The sequence below is a fragment of the Tursiops truncatus genome, chromosome 7, assembly GCF_011762595.2.
Source record: "Tursiops truncatus isolate mTurTru1 chromosome 7, mTurTru1.mat.Y, whole genome shotgun sequence".
Classification (NCBI taxonomy): domain Eukaryota; kingdom Metazoa; phylum Chordata; class Mammalia; order Artiodactyla; family Delphinidae; genus Tursiops; species Tursiops truncatus.
Window position 1 is genome coordinate 59,575,795 of NC_047040.1, and position 17,311 is coordinate 59,593,105.

General features: G+C 44.1%; 1 protein-coding gene across 3 annotated transcripts in view; it reads right to left on the minus strand.

Moving 5' to 3' along the window:
• The window catches only part of RAPGEF4 (Rap guanine nucleotide exchange factor 4), a 317,013-nt gene that overhangs the window by 72,999 nt on the left and 226,703 nt on the right, over window positions 1–17,311 (minus strand). For all 3 annotated transcript variants that reach the window (XM_073807568.1, XM_019923308.3, XM_073807569.1), the window contains 4 exons: window positions 13,203–13,256; window positions 12,785–12,891; window positions 8,851–8,972; window positions 7,078–7,261 (listed from right to left, as the gene is read on the minus strand). In XM_073807568.1, coding sequence (XP_073663669.1) covers window positions 7,078–7,261; window positions 8,851–8,972; window positions 12,785–12,891; window positions 13,203–13,256 — 467 coding nt within the window. The remainder of the gene's footprint in view (window positions 1–7,077; window positions 7,262–8,850; window positions 8,973–12,784; window positions 12,892–13,202; window positions 13,257–17,311) is intronic.

Below are 17,311 nucleotides of genomic sequence, written 5' to 3' on the forward strand. Positions count from 1 at the left end.
GGGGCTCTTGTGCTTAATATTACTTTCACTTTATTTAGCAGACTCTTAGGTCAAATGCATGTATCTCAAATGCTGTCATTAAATTCTTAAAATATAATTAATTGTAATCTCATAAAACTCAATATCTGGCGTTCTATCTTTAGTCTCAGCTCCTCCAATCCGTTCTCTACAGATAGCAGAGAAACCTACCTACCGCGAAGCTGGCCATGCCACATCTCCCTTTAAACCAGTCAACGGTGCCCCAAATGGCTATAAAATAATATCCAAGGAACACAGAAGCAGACCTTCTTCAATCTGACCTCAGCCTAACTCTCCAGCCACATTTACCAGCACTCCTGGTCTGGGCACTCCTTCGCTTCCCTGCTGGAACTATCTGGACACCTTTCTAGCCACAACCCCACTCCTGCACCCCTGCCAGGCTAGGAATTCTTTCTTTGTTCTGGGAAGAAGAGCACTAGAATATTATTTTCTGCTGCCCTTAAGAAGAAAGGGCTTGAGAATCAACCTAAACATCCACCATGAGAAACTGAATGCACTGAGGAACATTCAGAGGATAGACTACTATGCACCTATTAAAAATACCACCTTTAAAAAATACTTAAGGTTAAAAGAGAATGCCGTGACATATTATTAAGTGTAAAAAGTTAGGGACTGAAAAATAACCAGAGGGACAGGCACCGAAACGTTAATAATAATTATCTCTGGAAGATGTGATTGGCAGTTGTTATTTATTCTTCTTTGACTCTTTTCAGTAGTTTCCAAATTTTCTAAACGAGGAACAGATTGACTTTAACAGTAAAAAGTCATACAAATCTTGAGGCGATCCAATAATGATCCCTAAACTGTAAACGGCAGCTACACCCATCTTTCTGTCTCCCAGATCTGAATCCTAATGGCAGCAATCCAATGGCTGGGTTCCCGGGCGTGTAAACATGAGGCATAAGTGGTAAATTGCTTTCCTAGGGGAGAGGCAAATCTAAACTCAAGGAACGAACGGCCCACTTACTGCAATCATTTCTTCTGGTAAATTCCACAAGCTTACACTTAGGGCACAGAAATCTTTCCAGGAAAAACAAAGGCAAAGTTGGCCACGCAGTGAAGAAAAAGAATCACAATAAAATCTTTTTTTTTTTTAAATTTCATAAAGATTAGGTCTTTCAGTCATGCTTCTCTTTTCATCTGATTTGCATCTGAGGATGGACTTCATAACTCTGAACATTCTCTTGACATATCTCAACAGAAATCAAACCCCTAGGCACCACTCATTTTAGGCTTGCTAATCTGGGTTCCCCTGAGGAAACACATTTCCCTGTAACTATCAGGATTTCAAATTTCACACCCTCCAAAACAGCTTGGACAGGTAAAGACCCTACTAAAAGCAGGCTCGGGCTTCCCTGGTGGTGCAGTGGTTGAGAGTCCGCCTGCCGATGCAGGGGACGCGGGTTCGTGCCCCGGTCTGGGAAGAGCCCACATGCCGTGGAGCGGCTGGGCCCGTGAGCCATGGCCGCTGAGCCTGCGCGTCCGGAGCCTGTGCTCTGCAACGGGAGAGACCACAACAGTGAGAGGCCCGCGTACCGCAAAAAAAAAGAAGAAGAAGAAAAAAAAAAAAAAAGCCGGCTCTGCTAACGAAAACACATAGCCTCTCAAGTGCCCTCTAGAGCAAGTGTGTGGAACAGAGGGTGGAGGCTGTCTTAATGTAGCCAATTGCCTGATAAACAACCCTCCTTCCCCCTTCTGGTATTTTCTCATGTCACTTGATTATCTTAAATTGTTTCCTTTCAATCTTATGCCCCATAGGATATGTTAGAAAATATTACTTGATCACATGAAATAAATGAACTCAAGCTTATGAGTTTCTGACCCATTTGGAAGACTCCATAACCTACCAACAATTCTCTTATGTGTTTATATATATATATATATATATATATATATATTTTTTTTTTTTTTTTTTTTTTGCGCTACGCGGGCCTCTCACTGTTGTGGTCTCTCCCGTTGCGGAGCACAGGCTCTGGACACACAGGCCCAGCGGCCATGGCTCACGGGCCCAGCCGCTCCGCAGCATGTGGGATCTTCCCGGACCGGGGCACGAACCCGTGTTCCCTGCATCGGCAGGTGGACTCTCAACCACTGCGCCACCAGGGAAGCCCTATATATTTTTTTAATTTCATTTTTTTCCCCCCTTCTGCTCAGGCCCAACTGTCTTAAGCTTCTAGGCTTTTAGGGAATTTCAAAATTGCAGACAGACCTAGAATTAGATTTGGGAAATGGCATCTCCTTCATTTCCCTCCCGCCTTTAGGCTGGTTTCTGATAGATCATTCTAAACAGTGCAGCACTAGGTCTCACTTTACTTGGAAGGAGAAGTTGGGAGGCTTGTACGGCAAGGGCCTTCTCTGTCTCCTTGAAGTCTCTTTTTATCCAGATGGCCTCAAGTTCATAACATCCTGCTTACCTGCTCATTCCACATCTCTTTGCCCATGGCCCCTCTCCAAAGTACCTGCTCAAAGGTAGCCAGAGTCCATGTTTCTGCTGGTAAGGGTCTCCACTGTATCTATTTGCTGTAGGGTAACCTCTTGTTTTTAGACTTTTAAACAAAGCAAAATCAAAACAATAAGCTCCAAGAGCTCATTTTAGGTTTGATGGCCCTGTCTGGAAGCTGCAGCAACAGCACCATCAAACTGCCACTGTTCTATAGCACTTGCCCCCAAATGCCATCCAGGTCTGCACCTGTAAAACCGGGATGGGCATTGTGAGCCACTCTGCCTGCCACCACATAAAAAGCTAATTTCGCATTCAGAATGTATGTTTTTTTTTTCAATACCAATAGCAACAAGAGTGTGCCAAAAAATTTCCCCTGAAGCTCTATTCTGTTTTTTAAACTGCAGAACATTCTTTCATAGTCTGACAGTTAAAATGCTGCAGTTAATGTAATAAACAGAGAATTTTTCTAAGTAGCCTGTCAAAACAAGTGACACTTTTTTTTTGCTAGTGAGTCTCAGATTCAGAACAATAGGAAGTACCTTTCAAAGCAACATCTTCATTATACAATCAAATTCTCAAAGTAATCTTCTCATCAAAGAATATTGTGTTATTTCTTTCTCAGTAATTATCAGAGTTCTGCAACCTCTCTGGTAGTGGTGACTATTATAAAATGCAGCTGTGCTGAGTTTCTATACTGGGGGGTCTTGCCCCGGTCAATACGGAACCAATGCATCTCACGCCTCCATATTTCTTAATGACTTGGCAGTTTGGGCAGTAAAAAGTCAACATTTACAGAACCTGTGAACATGCCCTCACGTTCCCAGGAGCAAAGTGCTCGGCCGCTTTCTTCAAGGACAGCAGTGATACCATCAATTCTTGATAATCTCAGCTTATTTTCTTTCCACTTAAGTAAAGTAGAAGCTCCAAAGGTTATTATCAGATCAAAAAAATGGTGTTTTGTGTGTGTGTGTGTGTGTGTGTGTGTGTGTGTATAGTTTGAAAGTCTGTCTCATAGAATTAGATTCCTTCTTTTTCACTTTTCCATTTCTTAGGGGCTGTCATTCCCCTCTTAGAAAGGAAATCTAAGAGTACGAAGTCAAAAGAATTACCAGCCCAGTTCCAACATTTGAGGTTGCATAAAACCTGAAAAGATGGGAAGATCCCAAGGGCGCCCAAAATGATGTACCTCGGGATACGGGTGAAACCTGTACTTTAGCAGCCAGTGATAGGTTAAAAAAGTCCAAACGTTGGAATGTAATTTTCTCTGAAGAATCTTTGGGCTGCCAAGGATCATGCGATTCAATGCTGTATGGAAGAAAAGAGAAGCACAAGTACAGGCTCCTATTTCTAAGGGTAACTCATGAACCCAGCTCTTAGGCTCTTGGGAGGGTGAGTCAAACAATTAGCACAAACATCCCTTGCGTGGTGCTTTGCACACAACCAGCACTCAATATATGTTTGTTGCATCTGAATCTAATTTGGGAGTGCCTATCCCATTGGATTAGCAACTCTCCAAAGGCATGAACCATTTTGCTACTTTTTAAAAACATCTTTGGTAGATGCTCAAAAATGTTTGTGAATTGAATGGCATTTCTGTCTCCCTTGAAGCAAGGGAGAGCTGAGGGAACATCAGAGCTGGGGCTAAATGTTCATTTATTCATTCATTCACTAAGCAAAGGTTTACTGACGGTCAGCTTGGTGTAATGCACAGAGCTAGGGATACAGCCTTTTCTAATTTCCACAACAAGTTCAATTTCCCTCTCCATATTACATTCTATCAACATACACTACATTTTCCTTTGTAGCATGTAGTGCAGTGGTGATTAAATGATTACTTGCATAACTAGTTGTTTACAGTCTGTCTTCTGTCCCAGACAGAAAGCTCCAGGAAGGAGGTGCAACCCTCTAGTTCAATGCTGCAGCCTTTGCAACTAACATAGTATCTAGGACAAAATAGATGTTCAATAAATATTGGTTAAATGACTAAATGAATGAATGAATGAAGTAAAATGAGCTATGTCTTTGCCTTTAAGAAACTCGCAGTTTCCAATAATGTTTCTCAACAGGGGCATTCTTTTCAGGGCAGCTTGTTTTGGAGGGTTCTAGGTACTGGTGTGCGTTCAGCATCCCACATTTCCTGATGCCCCTAGGGGCTGTCCCCATCTGATTCAGAACCACTGTGTGATGTGGGCTTGAATGAAGATGGCAGCAAGAAGAGCAAGAAGGGATGAAGCCAGCAAATGATGAGGTAAACGAAGGACAGTAAGACACGGGGGTGTGGGGAAGAGAGAGGGGAAGCAGTCTGACAGGAAGGAGGACACGGTTTAGAGTGGGGGCCTTCATCGGAGTTCCCCAAGGCCTGGGGATTCTCCCGTCGCTCCCCAACCCCTGTGGTCCTTCAGGGCAGAGAAAACAAATTCCTGGGCAGTTTTCTTGACTACGACGCATGAAGGTCAGTGAAGCTCTGGGTTTTCTGTTGGATATTTTGGATTTTCCAGCAACAGTTTTGTTTGAAGAAAGCGTTTTGAGGTTAAAGGAGCTAAAAACCATGGCTCTGGAGTTAAGGATGACGACGCTAACTGGGTGGAGGGAAGGCCTCTGAAACACACGGCGCAGGACATTGAGACCCGAGAGGAAGTTGTGACAAAGGGGTCACGGTGTGACCAAAAAATGAGCTATGCTGAAGAGCCTTTTTGCAGCATGGAGTAAGGGCAAGGGAAAGGGGGGAATCCTGGGGAAAGGGAAGGAGGGTGCGGTGAGAGGCTGCTGTGAGTTGGTGTGCGGGGCCCACGCCGGGAAGCTGGTCTGAGGGACACCTCGCTCTTGGAAGCGCCCAGGGGACACGCGAGACGGGCAAAGTATAAGGCTCTTGTCGAGCCCCGCTGACGAATGGAGGTCGGCCAAGCCAGTGACTCGGAGCCGACACCCACAGCTGGCGCGCACCGGTTGCCGGGTGGAGAGGGATTTCGTTTCCAGCAGAAAAACATAAGCTCTGTGTGCAGTGGTTTCAGATCCAGGGGCCAAGTCACCCCTCATTGAAAAGGTCTCCCTGAGGTTGGGACTGAGGCATATACCCTTCTTCATATGCCCTGTGGCAATTAGCTGAGTGCCCTGAACAGATGAGGGGCTCAATACACTCTTTCTGGATTGATCAGATAAAACTCATGGAGTCCTCAACTTTAGCTGATGGTCAGGTGGGTTTCCACTGCGCTGGAAGGGAGGGAACACCTCACTGGCTGACTGGAGGCCTTGAAGAGTTTAATGGAGCAGTGGTGTTCTCTTAAGAATGTGCCCTTAAGATAAAAACTCTAATTCGAAAAGATACATCCAGCCCTGTGTTCATAGCAGCGCTATTCCCAATAGCCAAGACATGGAAACAACCTAAATGTCCATCAACAGATAAATGGATAAAGAAGATGTGGTATATATAGATACACACACACACACACACACACACACACACACACACACACACAATGGAATATCACTCAGGTATAAAAAAGAATGAAATAATGCCATTTGCAGCAACATGGATGGACCCAGAGTATATCATACTAAGTGAAGTAACTCAGAGAAAGACAAATATTATATGGTATCATTTATATGTGGAATCTAAAAAGTAATACAAGTGAATCTATATATAAAACAGAAAGACTCACAGACATAGAAAACAAACTTATGGTTACCAAAGGGGAAAGGGAGGGGGGAGGATAAATTAGGACTATGGGATTAATAGATACAAACTACTATACATAAAACAGATAAACAACAAGGATTTACTGTAGAGCACAGGGAACTATATTCAATATCTCACAATAACCTACAGTGGAAAATAATCTGAAAAAAATATAAAACTGAATCACTTCGTTGTACACCAGGAACTAACACAATATTGTAAATCAATTATACTTCAATTAAAAAAAAATAAAAAAAGAATGTGTCTTTAAGCTAAGGAGCAGAAGCCTCCGCATGGGGTGAAAGTATGTGCTGAATGAATGAAAGGAGGCATACAAGCACAGGTATGAGGTCTAATGGTTCTGACGACCTCTGTCCTATTGCATCAGGAAGAAAGGGGCTTCCACAGTCTGGCACAAGAAGCAGAGCAGTTTGTTTGTCATGGACCAAAGGTCATTTAATACGTGTACCCAGTTCTGACACCCCGAGCCAACTGCGAAAAATCTCTCTAGCTTTAACTCATGCAAAAGGGAAGTGGAACTATCTGGCTCAAACACAAGAGGCAGACATATCTGTCACTCCTTCAGCATCTCTCCTTTGGCCCTGGGGGAAGGAAGGCCACATCTTTTTTTTTGTGGTACGCGGGCCTCTCACTGCTGTGGCCTCTCCCGTTGCGGAGCACAGACTCCAGACATGCAGGCTCAGCGGCCATGGCTCACGGGCCCAGCCGCTCCGCGGCATGTGGGATCTTCCTGGACCGGGGGACGAACCCGCGTCCCCTGCATCGCCAGGCGGACTCTCAACCACTGCGCCGCCAGGGAAGCCCGGGCACGTCTTTTGAAGTCAGCCTTGCTTTCCTCCGCCCAGGTGTGCACCTTTGCACGGGTGACCAGCAGGGGGAGCCGCACGGTCTCACTCACGGTTTGCGGAGGATCATCCTCATGTGGGCGTCGGGGCCCATCTGCGACAGCAGCAGCATGGTGTCTTGCAGCTCCTCGTCACACTCCTTTTTCTCCTCCTCTGTAGGCAGAGGGGCATCCTCATGCTCATCATCCAGAAATCGATAAAATAAATATTTATCTTGGAAATGATGCTCCTGGTCCACTAGGGGAAACACGGAGGCAAGCGTCAGCTGCTGCACCTCTGCCTCACGGGCCCGTTTACCAGAAACGGATGGACGGTGTCGGGCAAGAGAGCCAAGTGGCAGCAAAGTGGTGAGACTCCTCACCCGTCTCCCTCGGCCTCACCCAGGCGGGTGCAGCTGTAGGATGCGACCTCCGGGCTGCAGTCATGCACCTCACAGCCCTCTCTGACCCGCCCATCTCCTGAGCTGCCCTGGGACTCTCTTATGAGAACCTGCCAGCTTTGCTGAGATGAGCACTCTGACCAGCAAGAATTGCCTTGGTGACATTTTCTAGCATGTGGGATATCCGTCCTAAACAGGAAAATAACCAACTACCAGATCATGCTCTATAATGTTTGTTTGTTTGTTTCAAAGTACAGACTTAGCAAAAAACAGAAAACCCGACATCGTCAGGATCAGAATTGATGTTTTTCTTTCTATGTGTACTGCTTATAAACACGTCTGTCTGCAGTTAAAAAATTAAATTGTCTGAACAAAGCTGACAGGACCAAGCATCTAGGTCATATACCAAACATCTAGGTCACATACCCCTAGGATATTATGGTAATTTCCTTCCAGTTCAAGTTTTAAAGAGTTTTTTTTTTTTCTCTTATTCCCTTTAAACAAGAAGATTTAGATCTCAGTAGGACAAAGTCATAAACTTGGCTTAGAATCCCTCATCTCTGTGTCTTAAAGCTCTTAAGCCCCTTTTCAGGACGGAGCATCAACCCTATCCAAAGATAAGGAGTGGGAGGATCCTTGCTGCTCAAAATATGATCCCTGGAACTGCAGCATCAGCGTCGTCTGGGAGCTTTTGGAAATGCAGACTCTCTGGACCCATCCCGGCCCTGCTGAATCAGAATCCGCATTTTAACAAGAGTTCCAGGTGATCTGTATACACAGTAAAGTCTGTGAAAACACTGGCAAGAGCATCATTAGATTCCCAGGTATTTAAAAATTAAAGGAATGATTTTAATAGTTTGTCAGTTTGGAGAAGTGATCTTTAAACAAATGGCATGAGGAGTTCAATCACAGTTCCACTCCAGTCCTGAATAGCTACTCTGCTCAGCGAGAGCCCCTGTGGCTATCAGGGGCTACGCCACAGAGCACACTCCTGATATTACGTGTGGGTACAAAAAAACTGGCTCTCCCAGAAAACTCAGCTTCTGAATTCGGTACTCTCTTTCATGTTATCAGCCCGGCCACACGCTCTGTTGCTCTTCCGTCGGCCCCTGCATCAGGACTGCTATGCAATGCTCAGAGTATAACCATGCTATTGATGAACCGTGAATGCAAACTAATAAACATAATTGGAACTGATGCACTCGGGTTTCAATTTCATTTTGCCTTCATCCGCTCTCCCAAGTTAGGAAGGTACAATGGTGGAACACTGCAGTCAACGGCATCCACTTGCTGCATCTGTACTGCTGAATGAAGATGCTAGCTCTGCGTGTCCCTAAAGGGATCGTAATTCTTTCTGGCCCATGTGGGAGTTCAGCCACAACCTACCTAGGGAAGTGCACTTCCTAGCATTTCTTGAGGGTTTTCCAGGGACCGTGGCTCATCTTACCGTGGTTGAGAACACCGTCTTCTACCAGGACTTGCCACATGCCAACAGCTTGAATTCGGGAGTGAACACATGGAGTCTGCTGCAGCATCCAGTCCACCAGCTCGGTCCCCACGCAGCATTGTCTAAGGAGCGGGAGGACACAAAGGAGGGGAAGTCACCCCCTTGCAGATGAAGGACGGGAGATGGCTTCTGAGAGGAGACCCTCCCACAGGGCTCCACGCTCTTCCACCCTAAGAGGTCTCATGGCAAACAAAGCACTGCGTGATGTGGCCTCAGGTTCTCAAACTTTTGTACAAACCAATAAAACCACTCAACTCACGAGAGAACCTTCTAGGCAAGGCTGGCTAAGCGAAAGAGCATTACAGGCAGCAGCCCCAGGGGAGACTAAAGGGCAGCTAGACGGGGAGCGTGACCTGGCAAGAGAATCCCAGGGCCAGAAACTCTTGAGCCGGTCCCAGAAAAATCTCAGTGTCAAATGAAGGCAAAGCATAATTCTGACTTCCTTCACCGGAGCCTTTTGAGGAGTGAGTTCAGGTTTGTGAGGCCCTAGGAGGTGCTCCGTGAAAGGCTATGTGTAAATGCAAAATTATATAGCACTTTCTGTTTTCAAGTAATACTACTGAGCTTCCTCAGAGGGGTGCTGGGAGAAACAAGCAATTAGCGACGCGAATCTCTGAAAAAAGTGTGATGCAATGAGCATCTGCACTTCGACAGAGCCTGTCATCTGAAGAGCTCCAGATCCTTTCTGTACAGGCACGCGTTCATCCCTATGATGACCCTCTGTGGTAAGCTGGTCAGGATGGGCAAACTACGTGCGTTACTTCGGAAACATATAACTATACACACGTATTAGGAAACCTTCAGTGGGGAGAGGGGTGTCCGTGGCATGACTGTTCAACGGAGGAAATGGGATCTTGAAGTCCGGGGGAGGAATCCCAAGGGACGGGAATAAGCAGGGAGTTTCAGAGCAGCTGGCTGCCTGCAGCTGGGTCTGAGTCACTGGTGACCTCCCCTCCTGTGCTGAGGATGCCACCATCTCTGGGGCACTAAGGCTGGTTCCAGCCCAGGGAGCTCCTCTCTAGTGTGGACTGGAGGAGATTCCCAGTGCCGGTGCACTTTAGGAAGAGCCTAGCCTGGGAGAAGTCATGAGATCCAGCACCAGGTCTACTACTTATTAGCTGTGTGACTCCGGCCATATCGTTTCAAATCTCTGGTTCTCAGTTTTTTCATGTGTAAAAGAAAAGAGGAGGAAAAGATGGCTTCAAAGGCCATGTCCAGTTCTAAGACTCCAGGAACTCTGAAATCTATCAGAACTCCTGGGATGTCCTGATTCGGGTCTGACCCAAGAATACACCACAAGGAGGATGTCCTGAGAAAGCTGTTAGATTTCTAGGACTGCTCTGATTACAGTCCATACCTACACTTTAGAGCTTCAATAGGCAAAGAGGCACCTAGTTACTATTCATTGTGAACCAAAGTATGATGTGTCATGTTCCTCATCTAATTTGAGAATTTATTAATGGGAAAAGTCATGTAAAAGTATAAAAAAATCAATTTCATGTGGCTTTTAATTCAATGATTACTTTTACTAAAAAGAGCGTATGGTGTTGAGATGATCCCAGAGCCTCTCGGCCCTGGGACAGGGTGTGAGAGTCTTGCAGTCAGAACACAGAACAAAGACACACAGCTGTGCCACTTGTGGCTGGTGGAATCACCGGGTTTCCTCTCTATTAATGATCTTTAGCTATTTTAAAATCGACAGCTGATCTCTAGTGTGGTGATCACTGGGGGTGATGCTGCATCTGGGGAGACTTCAATCCCTTTGCACTGCAGTAATGGTAGAAGTGGCGGCAGGTGAAAACAGGAGGGAGGGAGAGGATGGGACTGGAAACAAGATCTGGGACCAGGCACTCAAAATGTCCTGCAGGAAAAAGAAATCATGCCTCTGGCTTCCGGTTGCGTCCACGGGTCATTATCAACAGATCATTAATTTGTGTCATAGGGTGCGGAATAGATGTAACACCTATATTTCAGGGGGTTAAAATCTTAGGACTATGGTGCAAGAAAGAGATTATGGTTTCTGACTTCTAGCTCCAGTTATTTGTCACCAAAGATGACATCTTTAATGGAATTTCCCTAATGCAAGTCAACACTTGGGAAAGCATAATCACATCTTAAACTAAGGGAATATAAATGTAAAAAGAAAAAGGTCCTTTAGCTGTATGAGATGTCTGAGATCTACTTAATGAGTTAAAGAGTTTGAACTCTCTCTGAGGACATGGACACATGAGTTTAACCTTTACTTCCCTCAAAACTGTAACAGTGTGTAGGAACTACAGATGCCAAAAAAAGAATGAACTTCCAGAGTTGAAGGAAAAGGCTTCCAAATGTAATCAACCAAAATGGTAGCTGGTAAATATCCCCATTAAAAGGGCAAGGGGAGCAATCGGTCTTAAGAGAGGGAACATGCCCTAAGAGGAGTACGCTACTGATTAAAGTGTTTCTCAAATCCCATCTCATTTCCAGAATTCTATCAAGAAGAGGCCAATCTAAATGTAACAAGCTGCCAGTTTTGGTCTTATAAGCATATTCATGACAAATGCAAGCAGAAGAGTGTTAGTTTGCAGGGAGTGCCGAAAAAGTGATCCAAAGAGAAAGCATTTGCAACATGTTTCCATCTCTGTCCTTGGGAAAGAGACTGGATTTGAGGTACGTATACTGGAAGGTTTGCTCTAGGGTAAACCAGGTATAATTTTACAGGTACTATCATGGTTGACGGTCACTAGAAAGATATATATATGTATCCTTTGTGGTAACTTTAAAATTTGTATTCTAGCTTTTCACTGTGTCTTATGAATTTGGTTCATGTGAGTCAAATGGGTTTTGACTCATGCTAAGTCTGATGGGTTCTGAGGTCATGTCTAAACAAGGCTAAATGAGAGAGTCCGACTGATTGCTGAAAGAGGGCTGTGAGTCTGAACCGTGGGCGCAGGGAGAGGGAGTGAAGCCTTTTGTGCCATAGACAGGACGTTCTAGTTCCTAAACTGCTGCTGAGTTGATAAAAATCAAAAGTTAAAGATTAGACATGAATCCTTCATTTACCCACCATGGTTCAGTCATTCCAGAAGGTCGACTAAATCATACAGCCCCTGTCTTTATCATTTCTTAACTCCAGTGGCAGCTAGAATGGGTCTTTATTCTATATGATTACAGAGGTGAAACAGAGTTGCATATCTTATTATATGCATACTAGAATGAAATCCTACATTAGAAAGTAAATTATGTAAAGGGCATTTTATATTTCTTTCACCCCTGTATCCTTAGGGTTTGGAACACAATAATGCCTGGTGCCCAGTAGGTACTTAATAAATGTGTGGAATGAATGAATGACAGAATGAATGAATGAAACTTGCAAATAAACCAACCTTGGTTTAAATCCTGGCACTGCCATTCACTAGATTTGTGACTTGGTCAAGGAAAACTATTTAATCTCTTCTGAGCCTCAGTTTTATCATCTGAAAAGTGGCCACACACCTACCTCGCAGGTTGTGATGAGGATGAAATGAGATAACATATATATATAAAGTGGCCTGGTACAGGGCTTCAAGTACAAATGAACACTTAGTAAATGTTAGTTGAATCTCATCTAAATCTAGTAGTGTTCCTAAAATACACTTCAGCAAACAGAATTACAGAAGTTTTCTATGTTCATCACAGTTAAAGCAATGTCTAAGCAAATTAGTTTAGGAGTAACTCCTGGGAATATGAGGGCTAATTAGAGTTAAGTGGGGATCCAAGACAAGCTTAACTTCCAGAACCTGGAGGATTATAAAACATGCTGCCCATGGATGGAAAACAGGGAAACACAAGTTTGTTCTAACTTCACTAATCACTAATCTGAGGGGGCCATAGCCTTTAGAATTATTGCACATACCTGTATGTCTTTAGGTGGTATTTTCTATCTCTTATCATGTGAGGTGCTCGAGAGAGAATGGCATTTCGTAATATTTTTCCAGCCCTGAGGATCTTCTCTGAAGGAACCTGAATTTTAATCAGATGGGAGGAGGGGAAGAGAAAGGAGAGTTTATAGATGGAAAACAAACCAGATGCATCACTAAATCACTTTCCAATCTGACTTTTACTTGAAAAATACAATCCACTTTTACATTTGCATTGTTCACTCGTGTGACATGTCACTGTTTTACACTGAGAACTGAGACACACCGATATATACTGTTTCTAGAAACTGTATCCACAGTTTCTTGATGTGATGCTCTGACATATGGACCACTTCCAGTGGTTACTTAAGAAGCTAGCTCTGCTGGCTCATCAACCCACCTACATCCCATTACCTTGGTAATGGTGTTAGCAGGACGAAGAGGAACGTGAGGTTCAATGAGAGGTGTCTGAAAAATAAAATGTTAAAGCAAAAGAAAATTAAACAAAAAGCTCACTGAAGAAAATTATGGGTCAGGGAATAACAAGAAACATCCATTTTTATAAAACTCAAAATAGGATTAAAAAAGCAAGAGAGAAAATCTGCCTAAAGAACTTGAATGCACAGGCATTCAAAGGGCAAAATTAAGACCATTCGATTTGCCAAAATTTAAACGTAAATTATTAAAAATGAAAACAACCAAACAGATAGGAATGATTAGATGTTTGCAGGCTTAATGAGAAGGGAATCAATACCTACCCACAGCATAACAAACATCAGGGCAGAGGACAAAACAAAAGATAAACATGAATACAGATTAAAATGACCTATCTCAGGGGATAGGGATAAAGGACCAATTTAGAATGGAAATGAGCAACTTCATCCTCTCTCATGTAGTTAAGATTCTCTTCCTGCAATTTGTATTGTTAGAAAGTTTTAATTTTTTTTTTTTTTTTGCGGTACGCGGGCCTTTCACTGTTGTGGCCTCTCCCGTTGCAGAGCACAGGCTCTGGACGCGCAGGCTCAGCGGCCATGGCTCACGGGCCCAGCCGCTCTGCGGCATGTGGGATCTTCACAGACCGGGGCACGAACCCGTGTCCCCTGCATCGGCAGGCGGACTCTCAACCACTGCGCCACCAGAGCCCAAAGTTTTAATTTTTAAATGATGCTTCTTTGTGGTTTTACATACTCAAGTTCCTGGAACGCACCGGGGCAGCTAGTGTACCATCTCTTTCATCTGCAAAGTGGTATACAAAGTTTTCAGGATTCTGCGACTATCAGAACAGCTCTAGGATCTAGATAAAGCCCCTAGCGCTATCCACATTCTTCAGATGAAGGTGCTGAATTGGAATCCCAGGGAAATGACTTGCTACACAGCTACACAGCTGAGGCCCCTAGTCCTACTGAAACCCCTTCACTCTATTTTTCTGAAATATCTGGTAATGGCAAAGATACATTCTGTCAAAGGTGGTGATAGAACCATCAACACAACGCTGTTTATGTCGCTTCCAGAAGGTAAGTAGTACATTTACCTATGAGATTGCGGTGGGCAGAATAATGGCCCCCAAAGATGTCCATGTCCTTATCCCCAGAAGCTATGAATATGTTAGATTACATGGCAAAAGGGACTCTGCAGATGTGATTTAGTTAAGGATCAAAATAAGCAGATTATTCTGATGTTTCTAGGTGGCTCCAATGTAACTGTAATTGTAGGGTCCTTAAAAGACGGAAGAGGGAGGCAGAAGAGTTGGAACCAGAGAGCTAACAGTGGGAGTAGGACTCAGCCCGATTTTGCTGGCTTTGATGGTGGAGGAAGCCAAGAGCCAAGGAGTCAGGGCAGCCTCTGGAAGATGGAAAAGGCGGAACGATACATGATTTCCCCCTGGAGCCTTCAGAAGAACGGGCCTGCTGATACCTTGATTATAGCCCAGTGAGACCAACTTCAGACTTCTAAACTACAGCACTGTAAGGTTATTCATTTGTGTTTCTTTAAGCTTGTGGCTTACACAATTGGTTACAGCAGTCACAGAAAACTAACACAGAGATTACTATACTTTATACTAAAAACCCATACTTTTTGCAAATAGAAGCCATTGCATTGAAAATAAATTGGTAGGTTTTTCCTTTGTCTTAATATATAATCAATAGGGAAAATGAAAAGTCAATATTAATTTTAAATACTTTAGGTACCTAAATATGAATATACATGTATAAACATATGCCTTCTTTTTTTTTTTTTTGCACTATGTGGGCCTCTCACTGCTGTGGCCTCTCCCGCCGTGGAGCACAGGCTCCAGACGCGCAGGCTCAGTGGCCATGGCTCACGGGCCCAGCCGCTCCGCAGCATGTGGGATCTTCCCGGACCGGGGCACGAACCCGTGTCCCCTGCATCGGCAGGTGGACTCTCAACCACTGCACCACCAGGGAAGCCCTATGCCTTCCTTTTTATTAACAATAAGTTTCAGATGGGTTGCTGCTCTTAACATTATAATAGAATTAAGGAAAAAAGGGAAAAGAATCCTAAGTTTTAAGAACAGCATAGATGAGACACAGATTAATTTAGAATGAAATCGCACTGAACTTAAACATTGTCATCACCTTGCCGGCATCTAGACCTTTTCTTCCTCTCGAAATCACTAGAGCACAAATGTCAAGCAATATTATAATATTTGAGCAGCATTCTGTTTACAACTAGCATAGACCAAGGAATGTCAATCTGGTCAAATTCAATAGCAGCTTTAAACAGAGACCGACTTTGTCCTGAAGTAGCCCACGCTCTCTTATGGCAGACCTTTCATGGGAAAGGGACCATGAGCTCCCAGACTCCCTGTACCACCTCCTCAAAAAAGACAGAGAGAATTCCGTGATGCCAAATCACCTGGAATCATGTTCAAAAGGGGGGAGGCCAGCATGCACCGGGGCGCTGGAAATGTGTGCAGTCAAAACAGTTGATTATTTCCAGGTTGTGAGTTCCCAGTACTCAGGCACCTTGTCTCTTTACGTTACGCAGGTTGGTTTATAAGTCTAGGACTGTGCCTGGTTATGCATCCAAATTGTAGAAGCCTCTGGCTATTCTTGAAAATAACAGCAGAAACCCATTTCTTCTTCCTGTCTTAGAAGAAGGAAGTGTAGGTACGTGTGGTCTAGAGTAGATGAATGTAGGATAAGCTTCTGAGGTAACCTTTTCTTTCCTATGGAAAAAAACACATCTGTTTTCCTTTGCAGTAGTCTTTGAGAGGCTGGCTGAGCCAGAGGTCAAGAAGATGCCTGTGCTTGAGGATAACTGATGAATGTTTATTCTTTGGTAGGCGTGATGAAACATTATTTGAAGATTGCATCTGTTTATTTGTTTCTACAAAAATGACTATATTTAAGCAAGATGCTAACAAGTTGGTCCCTAGGTAGTCAATTTGGTTGGACAGTTCCCTTTTTGCTTCCTTGGAGCCCTGAAAGGAAACTATTACCAAAGCAGGGGAAGCATCAGACTTCAACCAGTTCCTTTGATTTGCAACTTCTAAAGGAGCAAAACGTACACAGGTTGCCTTTTAGCGAGATAATCCCAGGACCAAGAGGCTGTTTAATCTGTTGAAAGGCAGCATTCTCAGATCCTTCCCTGGCTCAGAGATTTTAGGTTTGGAGGCAACATAATGAATAGATGCTTTGAGAGGGGGACAGTCCCTTTATTTAAATAAAACCTCCAAGGAACACACGCAGGGTGAAAGCAGGGAAAGTTTTACTTGGGGGGGGAGGGGAATTAACACTTGTCTTTGAAAGGGACTCCATCCCTATTCAGTTAGGCAAGCTTCTATGATGTAAGAGCTACGCTGGTGCCTAGCAGCCATGTGCTGTGAGGCAGAGGGCTGTGACAGGTAGGCCGGGTCCCTGGGACACAAAGTCACTGCCAGTGCCTGTTCAGGGGCCCCTTCCATAGGGAGTATGACTTTATTACTTTTGTATCTGCTTATTTATTTCCTTTTTGGTTTCCCTTGGCTTTCAAGTAAAGTTTTTATCTTTGAGAATTTCACTTTAGCTGAGCTTTAGTGAAATGAGGAGAGGAATTTCATTTTATAAATTTCATTCCCTCAATAGGAGAGGGAAAGAAGCAGGATGGGGTGATTAGTGAGAATCCAAACAAGAAAATCAGCCCTAAAAGCAAGACCAAGGACTTCCTGTGTCAGGCCTTTTACATGTGTTACCTTATTTTATTATTACTCTCATATTTTATGGAGAAAACTAAGGCCAGCAACACACAGGGACTTGAGCTCACACAGCTAATGGCTGGAAGAGCTGGGAAGTGAATCCAGGCCAGTCTTACTCCAGTGTCTACGCTGCAGGAACAGTGACCCATCGCACCTGCTCTTTTCTCCTACAGATACCATGGCTCACACTGTGGAAGAGTTAACAATCCACTTAATTAAAGTTCATTGAGAAAAATGCATCTAAGCCCTTCTCAGTTACCAGGTACCAGAGTTGATCTTATGCGTTTCCAGCAATAAATGTTCACGACATCCTACGGAGATGACA